The sequence below is a fragment of the Schistocerca americana genome, chromosome 1, assembly GCF_021461395.2.
Source record: "Schistocerca americana isolate TAMUIC-IGC-003095 chromosome 1, iqSchAmer2.1, whole genome shotgun sequence".
Taxonomy (NCBI): Eukaryota; Metazoa; Arthropoda; class Insecta; order Orthoptera; family Acrididae; genus Schistocerca; species Schistocerca americana.
This window is the reverse complement of record NC_060119.1, coordinates 1,147,653,810-1,147,671,128: the sequence shown is the minus strand read 5'-3', so window position 1 is coordinate 1,147,671,128 and position 17,319 is coordinate 1,147,653,810. Positions and strand designations below refer to the sequence as shown.

At 42.5% G+C, this 17,319-nt stretch overlaps 1 protein-coding gene across 1 annotated transcript in view; it reads right to left on the bottom strand.

The window, feature by feature from the left end:
- Positions 1-17,009, bottom strand: part of LOC124551382 (prostaglandin reductase 1-like) — a 44,585-nt gene extending 27,576 nt beyond the window's left edge. Inside the window, exon 1 of the mRNA XM_047126437.1 lies at positions 16,725-17,009. Coding sequence (XP_046982393.1) covers positions 16,725-16,970 — 246 coding nt within the window. The 5' untranslated portion in view covers positions 16,971-17,009. The remainder of the gene's footprint in view (positions 1-16,724) is intronic.
- Between the last annotated feature and the right edge of the window lie 310 nt (positions 17,010-17,319).

The following is a 17,319-nucleotide window of genomic DNA, read 5'->3' as shown; positions in this document are numbered from 1 at the left end:
TATGTTGTCGACCCACGTAACTTGTACACTTGGACGTGATGACTGGGTGTTGTGTGCGTCCTTAGGTTAGTTAGGGTTAAGTAGCTCTAAGTTCTAGGGGACTGATGACCATAGATGTTAAGTCCCATAGTGCTCAGAGCCATTTGAACCATTTGTACACTTGGCGAATGGGTAAAAAGATTCTTCGACCTTGCCCGATTTAGGTTTTCTTGTGGATGTGATAATCACTCCCAAAAAAGTGATGAAAACATAAGAGTTTGTCACATAAACTGCAACAAATGAATGCAACAGTTTCACAGTCGCACAGTTTTGCCTGTGCTCTGTCAAAACATATGTTTTTAACGTTTTCAAATTTTTCCGTGTGTAGACCGTCAAATCCTGCATATGTCCAAGCAAATCTGAACATGTCCTGGAATTTTGGAGAGCGAAGTTGATTATGTGTGAGTGCCTGAACTTTGATAATTGTCTGAAAATAAAAAAAATTAAGCTTTTCACCCGAGGGAAGACTTGAACCAAGAACCTCTCATTCCGCAGCTGCACATGCTAACCACGGGACCACGGCGCTCTTGGGTCCACACTCACCTTGATGTTGCCTATCTTCCACATGGACTACCCAGTTTGTATATTTTTCTTATTTTTTCATAATTCCACACAACTTCTTCCTGTTTTCTCGGTTGATCTGTGTTCAGTTTTTCAAGGCCTATCCACTGTACCAACTTATAACTAATTCTGAGGGGGGTGCGATGGGGAGGTTCCCTTGTTAGTAAATGTACTTTCATTGTTGGTTAATTATACAATTTTAATTTGGGGATGATAATGATGAGAGTGGTGATAATGATGATGATGATAACATTGTTGGTAATGATGGCAGGTGTGGAGGTGGTGGTGGTGGTGGCTGTGGTGGTAACAGTGGTGGTGGTGGTGACAATGGTAGTAGTGGTGGTGGTAACAGTGATAGTGGAGGTGGCGTTAATGGTGGTTGTGGTAACAGTGGTGGTACTGGTTGTGGTAATGGTGGGGATGGTAGCAGTGGTAGTGGTGGTAACAGTGGTTGTTGCAGTTGTGGGAGTGGTGGGGGTGGTTGTGGTGGTGATGGTGGCAGCAATGTCAATGGTGGTGGCAGAGGTGATGGTTGCAGTGATGGGGTGGTAAAGGTAATGATGGTGTTAGTGATGGGGGTTCAGTTGTGGTGATGATGGTCATGTCAGTGGCGGTGACAATGGTGGTATTAGTGGTGGTGGTGCATTGGTGGTCATACTGGTGATGGTGACAGTGGTGACAATGATTATGGTGGTATTGGTGGTACCAATACAGCATTTAGTGTTCCCACATCTGGCCATTCGAGGGAACTTAATGTACCAGGAAACATTGTCAGACATGATTATTCTGGTGATCCAGTTCTTATGGTGTGGGGAGACATGATGTTGCATGGGTGTACTCACCACAGTACACTCACAGGTCAGCATTATTGTGCCTCTGTTCTCTTCCGCATGTGTATCATTTCAAGGGAGCGTTTGCCGCTTACTTCAGTTTTAGGGATGGCAATGTGCGACAGCATCGAAGAGCGCATGTGGAGAGCTCTTGGAATGATAGGGTATTTGTCAAATCGACTGGCCGCCCGTTCCTCTGATTTAAATCCCATTGAGAAAATATAGGACATGTTGCAGAGATGTATTGCAGCACATCCAGATGTATCAACGACAATCCAGCAGTTGTCTAGCTGAAACTTCTTATCAACCTTGTGGCCAGCATTGGGGCACATTGCAGAGCATCCATTAATGTCCGTGGTGATCACACTCCCTATCAAGAACCATGTCCCACTGTTTGTAATGTCCAGAGGAGACTCATGAATTATGTATCTTCAGCGTAATTATTTTCTTCGTGTAGAAGTGTGATTTGTCTCGCTGCATAGCTCTTTTAGTTACCTTCTGTTCTATAATGTAGCAGTTCTTTCTGTGCATGGTCCAAGTTGCATCGAGATATGTTACTTGGCAGCGTCACATCTTGTGAAACTTACTTTCGTCGTCAAATTTTGCATACCAGTGAGTTATTCCAAGGCTGTTTCTCGTAGGATACAGGTACACTGCTTGAAATAATATGGTATGTAAGTGGTGACGTAAACTGCTGCATATTCTTTGGCCCAGTGCGTGCATGTAGTTGGGTCCATGACAATAACACAGGAGTAGGGACTAAGAGAGTTGTAGCGACTGCTACAAACATAATTTGATGAATTTGTTTCGTCGGCCGACTGTGACGTCATTACGGTGTGTATCAGTCAGGTGCACCGTAAAGTGTATGTGTAACGTATATGGGTAAGACGAAATACCCTCCAGAAGAATGTAATAATTCCAGTTCCAAAGACGGCAGGAACCGACAGGTGCGAGTAATACCGAACTCACAGTTTAATAAGTCAGATTGCGAAATACTAACACGAATTATTTACAGGTAAATGGAAAAACTTGTAGAAGCCAGTTTCGGGGAAGATCAGTTTGAGTACAGGAGAAAAGTGAAGCACACAAGGCAATACCAACCCAGCCAGTAACCTCAGAAGATACATTGAAGAAAGGCAAACCGCCATTAAGCACTTTTAGAGTTATAGAAATCCTTTTATAAAACTGACTGAACAACTTCTTTGTAGTGTTGAGGGTATCAGGGATAAAATACTGGGAGCGAAAGGTTATTTACAACTTGTACAGAAACAAGACTGCAGTTATAAGATTTAAAGGACATGGAAGGGACGCCATAGTTTAGAGGAGAGTGAGACAGTACTGTAGCCTATCCTAGATGTTATTCAGTCTGTACATTGAGAAAGTAGCAAAGGAAACAAAAGGTAAATCTGAAGTAGGAATCACAGTTTAAAGAGGGTACCGATGGCATTGTAATTCAGTTGGAGACGATAAGAGACTTGGAAGAGTAGTTGAATGGATTGGATAGTTGATGAAAAGCTCTCGAGTTTCCAGCCCAATGCGTGTTAATTCCTAACGGACCAAACTTCTGAGATCATCGGTCTTGACTTATACACTACTTAAAGTAACTTAGACTAACTTATGCGATGCCCGAGGGAGGACTCGAACCTCCGGCGGGAGGGGCCGCGCGATTCGTGACATGACGTCTCTAACCGCGCGGCCACTCCGCGCGGCAGTTTCAAAGTACCGCGACGTTTCGAAAATTGTCACACTCCTCATCTTCTGGCGAAGTGATTGGTTGGTGTCGTGAAAAGACGGTGTAAGGTGAACTTCAACATACGTAAAACAAGGGTAATGGGATGTAATTGCTTAAATAAGACGATTCTGAGGGAGTTAGATTAGGAAATGAAACCTTAGAAGAAAGAGATGAGATCTGCTGTTTGGACAACAAAATAACTGGTGATTGAAGTAGAGAGGATATAAAATGTAGATTGACAATAGCAAGAAAAGCATCTCTAAAAAAGAAGAACATGTTCATATGTAATATAAATTTAAGTGTTAGGAAGTCTTTTCTGAAGATGTTTGTGTGGAAGTGATGCGTGAAAGATGAAACAGCTCAGAAAAGACGCGAATAGAAGCTTTTGAAATATAGTGCTGAAGACTGGATGGGTAGATTCTATAATTAATGAGGTGGTACTGAATCGAAATCTCGAGGAAAGAAAATGATGGTATAACCTGACTGATGCTGCTACGGTCGCAGGTTCGAATCCTGCCTCGAGTATGGATGTGTGTGATGTACTTAGGTTAGTTAGGTTTAGGTACTTCTTAAGTCTATGGGACTGATGACCTCAGATGTTAAGTCCCATAGTGGTTAGAGCCATTTGACCCATTTTGAACACAAAAATCAGTAGAACAAGACCAGTTGACTTGTTATTCAACATTACATAGACAATATTTTAAAGAGTGTTTTCGTTTCGTTCAACCTCGTATTTATTATCTCCTGCATTCTGCATGTCTTTCTTCCGCGGCAATAACGGATGTTAAGTCTACGAAGTTCTACTGGAACTTTGTTGCAGTCATAACTCATAACTGTCTTGCATCCATTGCTCTAGTTAAACGTTTTCGTACAAAAGATGACCGTTGGCTGTATCAGTGCAATTCTGTCTGCCGGAGCGAGCAAAAGAGCAGATCGACTCGGTCTCATGTTTTCCTTTCTTGTTGTATTCAGTCTGAAGTATGGTTTGAAACAACTCTTCACTCTAGTCTTTGTTGCACAAATTCCATACGTGCATAGCTATATCAACCTAAGCCAATTTGAACCTTTTTACTACAGTCAAAACACTTGTAGACATCACCACATTGATTATTCCTTGATGCCTTGGTATGTGTCTTATCAACCAAATCCTTCGTTCAGTCAAACTGTGGAATAATTTTTCTTTCTCTCCAGTTTGATTCGGTATTTCCTCATTAGTTATTCCATCTATATATCCAGTCATCATCAATCTTCTGTGGCACCACATTTTGTAGGTAACAAATACTAATATTGGCCAGAAACTTAGGCTTCCCCATTTTTCTTAATTCAAAACAGAAAAAAAACAAAATTTACATTCCGTGTGATAAGTCTTTGTAATTTCTAACCATTATCAAACTGTCACGTCATTCCATTTCTAAATTTCCATCGTTATCGAAAAGAAGCGGCATTTGCACAACAACTGGCACAAGGACTTAAGGTTTCTTTTTGCTATTTTGCTGTTAATTATAATCTATTGCAGATCACTCGAACCAAAAACAGCGTCAAGTAATTGGAAGAAAGTACAAGGCACACCCGTTTACAGGGAAAATAGTAGAAGTGATCCACAAAACTACCGTCCAATATCCTAGACGTCGATTTGTAGTAGAATCTTAGAACACATTCTGAGGTCAAACATACCGAAGTATCTCGAACAGAATACACTCCTCTGTGGCAAACAGATTGGATCCCGAAAACATTGATCATGTGAAACCGATCTCACACATCTCGCATGACAGAATGAAGTTCAAAATGGTTCAAATGGCTCTGAGCACTATGGGACTTAACTGCTGAGGTCATCAGTCCCCTAGAACTTAGAACTACTTAAACCTAACTAACCTAAGGACATCACACACATCCATGCCCGAAGCAGGATTTTAACCTGCGACCGTAGCGGTCGCGCGGTTCCAGACTGTAGCGCCTAGAACCGATCGGCCACAACGGCCGGCACAGAATGAAGTGTTTGGATAAAAGCAATCAAGTTGATGCAGTATTACTCGACTTCCGAAAAGCATTTACCTCAGTACCACATCTATGCTTGTTATCGTAATTACAATCGTACGTGCCAGTAAACGAAATTTCTGACGGGGTTGAGGATTTCTTGGTAGGGAGGACGCAGCAAGTTACCTGGGATGAATAGACATCCACAGATGTGGAAGTAACGTCGAGTGTATCCCAGGGAAGTGTGTTGGGACCCTTGCTGTTCACGTTATACATTAATGACCTTGCGGACAATGTCAATAGTAGTCTCAGAATTTTTGCAAGTGATGCAGTCACCTATGATGAATTACAGTGTGAAAGAAGCTGTATAAATAATTAGTCGGATCTTGATAAGATTTCAAAACAGCGCAAATAATGGCATCTTGCTTCAAATGTTCAGAAATGTAAAACTGTGCACTTCATAAAATGAAAAAAACGTACTATCCTGTGACTACAATATCAAAGAGTCAAACTGGGAATCGGTTAGCTCATAGAAATAGCTGGGTGTACCATTTCGCAGGGACATGAAATGAACTATATCTTAGGCTCAGAATTGGGTTAAGTAGGCAACTGACTGCGGTTTATTGGTAGCATGCTAGTGAAATGCGAGCAGTCTACAAAGGAGATCGCTTATAAATCACACGCGTGACCTATCCGAGAATATTGGTTCAAATGGCTCTGAGCACTATGGGACTTAACTTCTGAGGTCATCAGTCCCCTAGAACTTAGAACTACTTAAACCTAACTAAGGACATCACACACATCCATGCCTGAGGCAGGATTCGAACCTGCGACCGTAACAGTCGCGCGGTTCCAGACTGTAGCGTCTAGCTGAGAATATTGCTAAGGTGTGTGGGACCTGTACCAAATATGACGAGCAGGGGATACTGAACGTGTATAGAGGTGGTCAGCACGAGTAGTTACAGATTTGAAACTTCCTGGCAGATTAAAACTGTGTGCCGGACCGAGACTCGAACTCGGGAACTTTGCCTTTCGCGGGCAAGTGCTCTACCGACTGAGCTACCCAAGCACGACTCACGCCCCATCCTCACAGCTTTAATTCCGCCAGTACCTCGTCTCCTACCTTCCAAACTTCACAGAAGTTCTCTTGCGAACCTTGCTTTCTAGAAACATCCCCCAGGCAGTGTCTAAGCCATGTCTCCGCAATAGCCTTTCTTCCAGGAGTGTTAGTTCTGCAAGGTTCGCAGGAGAGCTTCTGTGAGGTTTGGAAGGTAGGAGACGAGGTACTGGCAGAATTAAAGCTGTGAGGACGGGGCGTGAGTCGTGCTCGGGTAGCTCAGTCGGCAGAGCACTTGCCCGCGAAAGGCAAAGGTTCCGAATTCGAGTCTCGGTCCGGCACAGTTTTAATCTGCCAGGAAGTTTCATATCAGCGCACACCCCGCTGTAGAGTAAAAATTTCGTTCTAGTTACAGATTTGTTTAGCCCGCGGAAGAGTATCACAGAGATGCTGACGGAACCGATCTGACGAGACTCTTGAAGGAAACGTAAACTATCCTGAGAAAGCCTACTCACAAAAGTTTGAAGAACCGGTTTTAATTATTACTCTAAGAATATGGTACAACCCTTTACGCATCGCTCCCATGGGGTTCGTGAGGAAAAGATGAGATCAATTACAGCATATAAACAATCATTCTTCCGCGCTCCACACGTGAACGGAACGGGGAGAAACCCTAATAACTTGTACAATGGGACGTACCCTCTGGCGTGCGCTTCACAGTGATTTGAAAAGTATTGATGTAGCTGTAGGTGTTTTCAAAGTGACGACCACGGCGAGCGACCAATACCTGGATGGCTCCTTTGAAAACGAAACTGCGGGTTTCGTAGCCCAATCCAAGCTTGTGCTCCGTCTCTTAAAGACCTCGTCGACGGGACCTCAAACCATGATTTTGCCACCATCCCACAAGATCTGAATCCTTCATCACACGAAACAGTTTCGGCGTATTCGCGCCCTCGACACCGGCTTCCTATTACAGAGAGCAGCAGTGGCACGAATCTGTGGCTTGCGTGGCGGAGGAACGCGTCACGCAGAGCAGTGCGTCACGCACGCGACGTTCAGCTGCCTGTCTGGACAAACCAGCAGCTCGGTAGGCGCGTGCCACACCCTGTTGTCAGTTCCGTGCGGGCTGTGCTCTTCACACGACTTCTCCTCGTTAAACTTTTGAGTCCCAGCTATACGAAAAACTGTTGTTGTTGTGGTTTCCAGTCCAGAGATGGTTTGATGCAGCCCTCCATGCTACTCTATCCTGTGCAAGGCTCTTCATCTCCGAGTAATTACTGCAACCTACATCCTTCTGAATCTGCTTAGTGTATTCATCTCCTGGTCTCCCTCTACGATTCTTACGCTCCATGTTCCCTCCAATGCTAAATTGGTGATCCCTTGAGGACTCAGAACGTGTGCTACCAACCGATCCCTTCTTTTAGTCAAGTTGTGCCACGAATTCCTCTTCCTCCCAATCCCATTCACTACCCCCTCATTAGCTACGTGATCTATCCATCTAATCTTCAGCATTGTTCTATAGCACCACATTTCGAAAGCTTGTATTCTCGTCTTGTCCAAACTATTTATCGTCCACGTTTCACATCCATACATGGCTACAGTCGATACAAATACTTTCAGAAAGGACTTCCTGACACTTTAATCTCTACTCGATATTAACAAATTTCTCTTCTTCAGAAACGCTTATCTTGCCATAGCCAGTGTACATTTTATATCTTCCCTATTTCGACCGTCATCATTTTGCTTCCCAAATAGCAAAACTGATCTACTACTTTAAGTGTCTCATTTCCTAATCTAATTCCCCCAGCATCAACTGATTTAATTCGACTACATTTCATTATCCTTGTTTTGCTTTTGTTGAAGTTCATCTTATATCTTCTTCCAGGTCCTTTGCTGTCTCTGACAGAATTACAATGTCGCCGACAAACCTCAAAGTATTCATTTCTTCTCCATGGATTTTCATTCCTACTCCAAATTTCTCTTTTGTTTCCTTTGTTTTAATGTAATATTAATAAAATATAATGTTATAAAATATAACATCAATATAAGTATAATTATAAATTTTTTCAAATTATTAAAATTTATTATCACATTAAGTAACGGTTATAAGAAGAAATTGGTAAACACTAAGCACTCATTTGTTTTACAGAGATCGTTCCACCTTCGAACGACTAGGACATACAGTTTTGAACCACCCATCATTTCATGCGATATATTTGAAATCAATTTCCTATTTTTGCTAGATACAATCGCACATCTCAAAACTTCGATGAACTTATAAGACCTAAAACTAATTAGTCCTAAGTAACAAGCAAAAACTGACCTAAAATTTAGTAAATTTTGCTCCGCTGGTTGTGGTCTCGCGGTAGCGTTCTCGCTTCCCGAGCATGGGCTCCCGGGTTCGGTTCCCAGCGGGGTCAGGGATTTTTCCCTTCCTCGAGATAACCGGGTGTTGTTGTGTCATCTTCAACATCATTCATCCCCATTACGGTCGGAGGAAGGACGGCAAACCACGGGTACGGGTACGGGTCCCCCACATCGTTCCCCTATGCTCTGTCGCGGAGTATGGGACTTCAACATCAATACTGTAATATGTTAGTTTAGCATTATAACCAAATAACCTGTAACACTGCAGTATTGTGTTGTTTAATTATTTATTGCGTAAGGTGTAATTTACAACATTAAAAAACAAGTTCGGTGCACAATATCCTGTGCAGATGTATCTTTGGAGCTAAGTTTAGGTTACTTACGAACAAGTGTCCCACGTGAACGCTAGTCAGTTGTTTTCTGAAGATGGCCCAATAAGCCGAAAATGAGTACAACAAAAATAGCTGACTTGTTCTTGTTATTCTGCCTTAAATAAACAGTATATTTACAAAATGTTTCGCTTTGCTCAACCTCGAATTTATTATCTTCTTTATTCTGTATGTCATTTCTTGGCAGCAACAACAGACGTTAAGACAGTCCTGGAAATTTGCTGCAGTCACGGCTGACATGTATCCATTGCTCTGGCTAAACTTTTACTTTCATCTGTATCTGAGATTTTAGTCCCTCTCCTGCACTTGTAATTTGTGGGTATTGTCTTATCGTGACTTAATAATCACTTCATCTTTTTGCCTACTTTTCATCTACGTTCTCAATATAATTTGGGTTCAAAATGGCTCTGAGCACTATGGGACTCAACTGCTGAGGTCATTAGTTCCCTAGAACTTAGAACTAGTTAAACCTAACTAACCTAAGGACATCACAAACAACCATGCCCGAGGCAGGATTCGAACCTGGGACCGTAGCGGTCTTGCGGTTCCAGACTGCAGCGCCTTTAACCGCACGGCCACTTCGGCCGGCCAATATAATTTGGCGATTCCGTTTTTATCTAACACATATTTCTGACACTTCTCCTTTCTGCGCCCACATTTGACAAGCCACAAGGTATCGACTTGATATATTAGCATCTTTGCCCTCTGTAGCTCATACTCTTTGTATGTTTACATATTTGCCACTATCGTGACGACTGCTACACGAGATTTAAGCTTAAGTGCTTATGTCACTATTTCACCAGCTTTCTAATGTGTGTGTGTGGCTTATGGAACAGCAGGTAAATTCACACCATCCCATGAAACTGCATTTACACAGCATATCGCAGGTCTATATTATTGGGTGGCTTACAACAAGTAAAGTAACTAGCTTTGAAATTTCCATTTTCACAGTTTGTCAGTTTCATATTTACGTGTATTATGTATGACGACGGATTGCTTTCAGAATGCATGAAAATGACACTATGTATCGAAACTGCAATCGTCGAGCATTTGTCGATAAGCAGAAGGAACCAAGATCTCATAAGAGGACACGTATACCTGATCAGATCGGTTTTTACGCTGCCTCTTTCTGGTTTCCTTCTGTTTTTCATAGGGAAGGAGATCGGATGTGTCCTCCTCTGAGGAGCCATACTACGCGTTTGCCTTACGCGGTTTAGGTAAACCGCAGACAAATTTACATGGTCTGACGCGGGTTTAAAATCCGACCCCGTCTAGTGCGAGTCCAGTATGCTGATTACTTCGCCACCTCATTCTGTGTATTTTGTGGAAAGTAAATATTTGCTCAAGGAAATACGAGGGTGGTTTGTTAAGTCTGGTAAATTTCCTTGAAAGGATGGAACATTTTTGATGCACCTTCATGGCTGGCAAGCTTGATTATTCCAAGGATCCATTGTTGGCAGCCATCCGAATTTATCAGTATGTCGATAGCGAATGAAAATGGCGAAAACCGAATTTCGTGCTTTTTTAAACATTTTCATTTGAAGGGTTGCATTGCTGCACGAATCAAATCAGAATTGGATGAAGTTCACGCGGATTCTGCATCATCGTTGAAGACCATTTACTTCAATATAAACGTGATAAGACAAGCGCCGAATATAATACGCGCCCTGGCCATCCGTTTGAGGTCGCCACAAAGGAAACCATTGACAAAGTGCTTGATGTGGTAATGCAAGACCGCCGAATAAATATTCGTGAGATTTCGACTGAGCGAGTGCATACAGGGTGGCGCACGAAATGTGTTACCATTTTGTTTCGGAATATAAACATTATTGACAATGCAATCTGAAAGGAACATATACTACAATGAAGAGCCGTCCATGGAGATTTGTTCTAACTCAGCACATGTTCAATATGTCCACCATTTCGTTTCCTAACTTCCTTCAAACGAACACTGAAGTTAGTGATTACCTTACGGCACATGTCTTCGTAATTTCACTGCAAGCTTGAAGAATAAGTCTTCTGAGCTCCATTAAATCACGTGGACGTTTCGGGAAATTTTTTTCCTTTAGGTACCCCCAAAGAAAAAAGTCACATGGATTGAGGTCTGGACTATTGGGGGGCCAATTTTGTCCGTCACCTGAGTGAAATGATCCGCATGTCGAAATGCTCGTGTAAAAACTCCAACATAGTGTTTGCAGTATGTGGCCGTGCTCCATCTTGCATGAACCACTGCGTGTTGAAGGGAAAGGCAGTAGCAAGAAGCTGTGGAATGAAGCTATTGCGAAGCATGCTCAAATAACGCTCGCTGTTCACAGTTTCATCAAAGAAAAAGGGTCCAATAAGTCCGTGACTGGAAATTGCTGCCCAAGCTGTAATCCACGGAGCATAATGTTGTTCATGAAGCACTTGTGGGTTTTCAGTGGCCCAGAAGCGTACATTTTGTTTGTTAACCACGCCGTCTAAATAAAAATGCGCTCGTCTGAAAACCAAACGTTGTTGAGAGTTTCTTCCCTATCCTCCGCCCACTGAGCAAACGGTAGTCTCTGCTCGTTGTGTTCTTCAGTGAGCTTCTGTGGACAGGTCATCTTGTATGGGTACGTATGGAGTTCACTTTTAAGAATGTGTTGAACGGAGCGTCTAGATATTCCCAGTTGCATTGCTGCCTTTCTACACAGTTTCCCGGGACTTCTCTGTACAGCAACTCGTACCGCTTCAATATTCTCTGGCGAACAAACAGGCTTAGGCCGAGGTCGCTTCGCTTCCAATACTGTTCCTTCCTGTACAAATTTATCGTACAACTTGTGGATGGTCTTCTTGCAAGGAACCCATAGTGTGTTAAACTGTTGTCGAAAACGCCTCTGAGTCACAACAACACAATTGCCGATCGTTGCTGTGTCGTCAGTTTTCCATTGTCAGCCATTGCTGCTTACTAGTCTCCTAGCGGCAGTATCGTGAATTACAAGTCATTTCGTAACTCATTTGTTTTTCCAAATGGTTCAAATGGCTCTGAGCACTATGGGACTTAACATTGGAGGTCATCAGTCCCCTAGAACTTAGAACTACTTAAATCTAACGAACCTAAGGACATCACACACATCCATGCCCGAAGCAGGATTCGAACCTGCGACCGTAGCGGCCGCGCGGTTCCAGACTGTAGCGCCTAGAAGCGCTCGGCCGTCTCGGCCGGCATTCCAGTAGTAAGATGGCTGAAAGGGCATGTCCCGAAAGCCAATAAAGTGGAAAAAAACACTTTCAGAGTATCACTTGCAACCAATGTCCTCAATTATGTTTCGGATATATTCCAATCCTTGTCTTCCGTTACAGTTCTTACCCTCTACAACTGCCTCTAGTACCATGGAAGGTATTCCGTGAGGTATTGACACACATCCTAACATCCTGTCCCTTCTCCCTGTCAGTGTTTTCCATATGTTCTTTCTTCGTCGATTTTGTGGAGTCTTCTCATAGCTTATCTGCCGTCCTACTTTTCGACATTCTTCGGTAGCGCCATATCTCATCGATTCTCTTCTGTTCCGGTTTTCCCACTGTCCATGATTCACTACCATGGTCCAAAAGTACATTCTCGTAAATTTCTTCCCAAGTTAATGCCTGTGTCTGATCCTAGTTGACTTCTTTTGGCCAAGAATGCTCTCTTTGCCTGTGATAATTTCCATTTCAAGTCTCCTTGATTTATATGTCAGGTGTTATTTTGCTTCCAAGGTAGTAGAATTTCTACATTTCTAGAACTTCATAGTACCGAATTCTGGTGTTACGTTTATCGCTAGTCTTATTTCTGCTTCTCTGCATTACTTTCGCCTTTCTTCAGGTTATTCTCAGCCCCTATTCTGTATTTATCAGACTATTAATTTCTTTCAACGGATCCGGTATTGAGAACAGCAAATCCAGCAGCGAATCTAATCACTGATGTCCTTTCACTCTGTATTTTAATCCCGCTATTGAATCTTTCTTTTATTTCCGTCATTGCTTATTCGAGGTTAGATTGAACAATTAGGGAGAAAAATTGCGTCCTTGCTTTACAACCTTTTTAATCAGAGAAATTCTTTCTTGGTCTTCTGTTCTTATTGTTCTTACATATTGTAAATACCCGTCGTTCCCTTTAGCTGACGCATATTTTCCTGAGAATTTCAAACAACTTGCACCATTCTATATTGTCGACCGCTTCTCTAGGTCGAGAAACCGTATGAAAGCGGCCTGATTTTCTTTTGTCTTGGTTCCATTATCATGTGCAGCGTCTGAACTGCCTTTGCCTTTCTTAAACCCATAATGATCTTATTTTATATTACGGTTAGCGGTATTTAATTGTTTTCTGTTAGTTGATTTTTTTTTACGTTTTATACTTTGTTCTTGTTTATGCGGCACAAATTAAGAGGAAAAGCTTGACCACATTACTGTCTCAACCTACTTAGTACCATCACAATTAACAAAGAATTTGTGGTTTATTCTCCGACTATGGAAGTTCGTGGTGCGGGGAAACGTAGCGACATTACCTGGCGAACGCGACTCTGTAGAAGCAGAACGTTGTCCAGTGCGCTTGGACTTTTGTGCAAATACACTTTCTTACTTATAACAACATTGTATTCATCTCAAAACATGGCCCTCCGTTATTGAGATGTTTGCATTGCAAATTACGGGCAGTTAAACAGTCACGTAGAGAGCCAATAATCGGTCTGCATAGCTGGCAAATCACGTCAAAGACGAGCTGACGAGAAGATGGGTATCGTAGATCCACAGCAGCTGTGTTGTTAGAACATGGGAAACAAACCTTGATTTCCAGTGACAGCTGCGTTCATTACAGGTTGCATTTGCGGTTTGCAATTAGGTCGGCGAAGCTTTCAGCGCTGTTCTCTGTGTAGCCGCAGAGAGGGTCTGAAACAGACGCTGCAATTCTGCGGTTTAATCATGCCACCGCCTCTGCGCGCCATCTGTGCGTGAAAGCTGCTACTACTCGCGAGTAGCGATAACCAAGCTGACGCAGCAAAACAAACAGGGCGCGACAACGAGAAACCTCGCTGTCACTGCACGTCCTCTAACTGCGTCTCCAAGCCAGATAATTAACCAAAAGCTCGCTCTTCCTACCTCACATGTACTACGAATGTGAAGCACAGCCCTTTCAGCAATCTAACAGGGTCCAAGCTGGCCGAGAACAAATTATTTCACTGAGCAACACGGGATTTAGTTTTTCTGTAGACACGGACTATTCTGAAGTACTGAAGTGTACAATGATTAAGTTATCGGAGGTTTAGCCTTGAAATTCGGATTAAAACTTATACCTAATTCGTATCACAATTCACATGTTCGTGCTTCAGCTGTAGACGACTAGCTATTAGTAGTTGCACAGAATGCTTGTGGTATTGCGATCATTACACGAGTCGTAGGCGACAACATCGACAGCGTATGTGCAGCAGTTACATACTTTCATAATGACTATCACATGAAGCATCACATGGTAGCACGAAGTTGTATGAACTATATATTAATGTACGCGAAGTTTTCGATCGATGATATACCGTTACGGTATTTATTTAACCGACAAATGATAACACGTTTTCAAGATAGCCAGTCTTCTAAAGATGACAGATAATTCGTCACTCCGACCTTTGTCGGGAACTTTCCGCGGTATCTCATCTCGGCACACACAAACGTGCCGACAAATTCCTGAACATGTTTTTCACGTCTGTATCAATTGTCGGAGAGTTTTCAATTTCCTTTAAGAATTTACTGCGGAGAAACGTAGTTTACAGCCACTAATTATTGAAGGGACCGTTTTCTATATTTTGTCAGGAAGAAGTAAGAACAAAAATGTTTTTGAACACTTTGTGAAACCATTTGGTATTATCGCCAGTGTATCAGTTTTTACGGCATCACAACATTATTCTCCAAGTAAACAAAGAGCTACAGAAGACAGCCAATTACTTCTTTTGTAAAAATGGTTGTTTCCAATTATAATCTACTAACGACATTTAGCGGAAGCGGTTTTCCTGGTGCTACAAATGTAGACTCCATAAATATGATATACTTCTGTGTCATCGTAAAATTCAGCCAACACGTTAGTAATCATTTTAAAAATCAAACCCACCCGCACATCTTAGGGTCTTTTTCCACTGTATCCAACTTTGCTAGATCAGGATTTCCTCTCCTTCCGAATGCTTTTCCTCTAATTCAGTGGGATGAATATTGTTCCATTCTACTACCACTATTTCCAAAGTTTTCAACCACAAATCCCTGAAAGACAACGGTGTCTAATTTCAAACGTTCTTGCTCCACTATATCCCCTCGGTCTAAACCTCCACACAACTTCCCCCACTCAAACCTTCCCTCACACAATGCTTCAAATACCATGTTCGTCATTTCTACAATTACCACACAACAATCCCCTCCTTGGCTTCATTACTGAAATGATAAATTTTTATACTCATATTTTGGAAAGTCATGTAAGCCTTGTTAAAGCAAGTTTTAACTATTTCTCTTCCTTTAAATATAAAATAGATAAAAGTAAAGAATATGCACATAATTATCGAAACACATGCCACTGTCACTACAGTCTGAATCCTCCCTTAATGTTGCACTGTGCAAAATATTTGAAAGTAACGTGAAATTTTGCAATAGTGTGATTGCAGTTAGTGTGGATGAAATAACTGAAGTTATTCACAAAAAATTCAACCGGGGTAAGACGTTTGAAGGCCAATGGTGAGTTGACAGATGTGAAACGTATACTTCTGTCAACCACGTCTGTTGACGCCAGGCAGTGTAAGGCATTCTGACACTGGCAGCCACACAATGCAGATTTTTTTTTTTAAAAAAAAAAACTTTATTGTTATTTAGAGGCTGAAAACTCTCTTTGATCAGATTATACTTCAGTGATAGAAAACGAATAGTATACATCTACAATAGGAGTTAAGTGTTCTGGCTGTCAGAGAGTATGCCACAAGTTTCTGTGTTTGGATTATTCACAGTGTATGTCAGTTACTTGCCTAGAATTATGTTGTGTAACTCCACACTATATGGAAGTAGAGGGCGCTACATTTGTTACAGAGTAAAGAATTCTTTGTTGTGAAAAAATTGCCAAAAATGCAATCAGGAGCATCTGTGGGGTCAAAAGTAAAAACTGTATTAAAAAAAGTGAAAAGGGCTACTGGTTGTACTTCTGTAATATAAATTGTATGATGCATGTAAAGGAAAACCTGTAGAACCATAAACTTCGACAGCCTGTTCATTAACAAAAGCAGTAAATTATATTTACAACTAACATGTTGCCGGAAAAGGAATATGGTGCGACACGTAATTCATTCAGAAACATCACATAAAATTAGATTACACAAAAGGCATTCCACCCGAGTCAGTAGAAGAATTTAAGATGTGTCCCAAAGATGATCTTGAATACTAATGTTGATTAATTTATGTACCATGTGAATATGTAATGTTTCTTTTTTGAACAAATTGTATTGTGATAATAACGGCCTATCGTGTGTCACATAACGTATGCAGCGTGTCAACGATAACAAACTATTAGGGCTGGAGGAAAAAGGAAAAGAAATTTAATGTACTTTAACTTTGTACAGAGATACGTTTTCGCTAGAGACTACGGTTTTCGAGTTATTCAAGGCGTGCGTGTAAAGAAAATGTCATTGCATTAATGTGTTTAAAGGTGGGTAATAAATAATAATAAATCTGAACTGTTAAGCGGAATGTTTTTCTAGTCACATAGTAGTTCTTGTAAGTGTGAGACCTGGAATGAAGTATGAGACTCGTTTACGTACTTGCGACCCGATCATGGGCTGGCCGACTTTGTGGCGGTGCGTGTAAGCCCGCTGGTAGGGGTCGACGCTGAGGTAGGCGGCCTCGCACAGAATCTGGCCATCTTTGAGTGGCGGCAACGCCTCCTCCTCCAGCCGGAAGTCGTCCGGCTTGGGGTCTCCCTGGAAGTGGCGCGCTATGACGATCTTGCGCGCCGTGGCGGCAGACGCCGCGCTCAACTGTCTCACAGCCGTCCTCACGCCCTGCATGGCCGACTCTCACTGGTGTGGCTGCCAGCGGCGAGCGTCTGGCGAAGATAGCGCTGCGGTCAGTGCGCCGGCATCTGTCTGGGCGGCATATCTGCGTGGCGCGCTCTTTGGACCAGTGCGTCGGCAAATGCTGTTCCCGCCCATATTACGAGTCACTTGCGTTGGCAAATAACAACCGATCGAGCGCTGTTTCGCTGTCTGTGTCTCGCTAGACACTCAAAAGCTTATTTTTTCGCGCAGTTCGGCAGTGCATTGAGCGGCACACTCTACAACAATGACGCTGCGAACCCGCCGCGTGAATGCGGCCAGGCAACTGTACTCGCCAGCCACTGCTGACCGCATCGCAGTG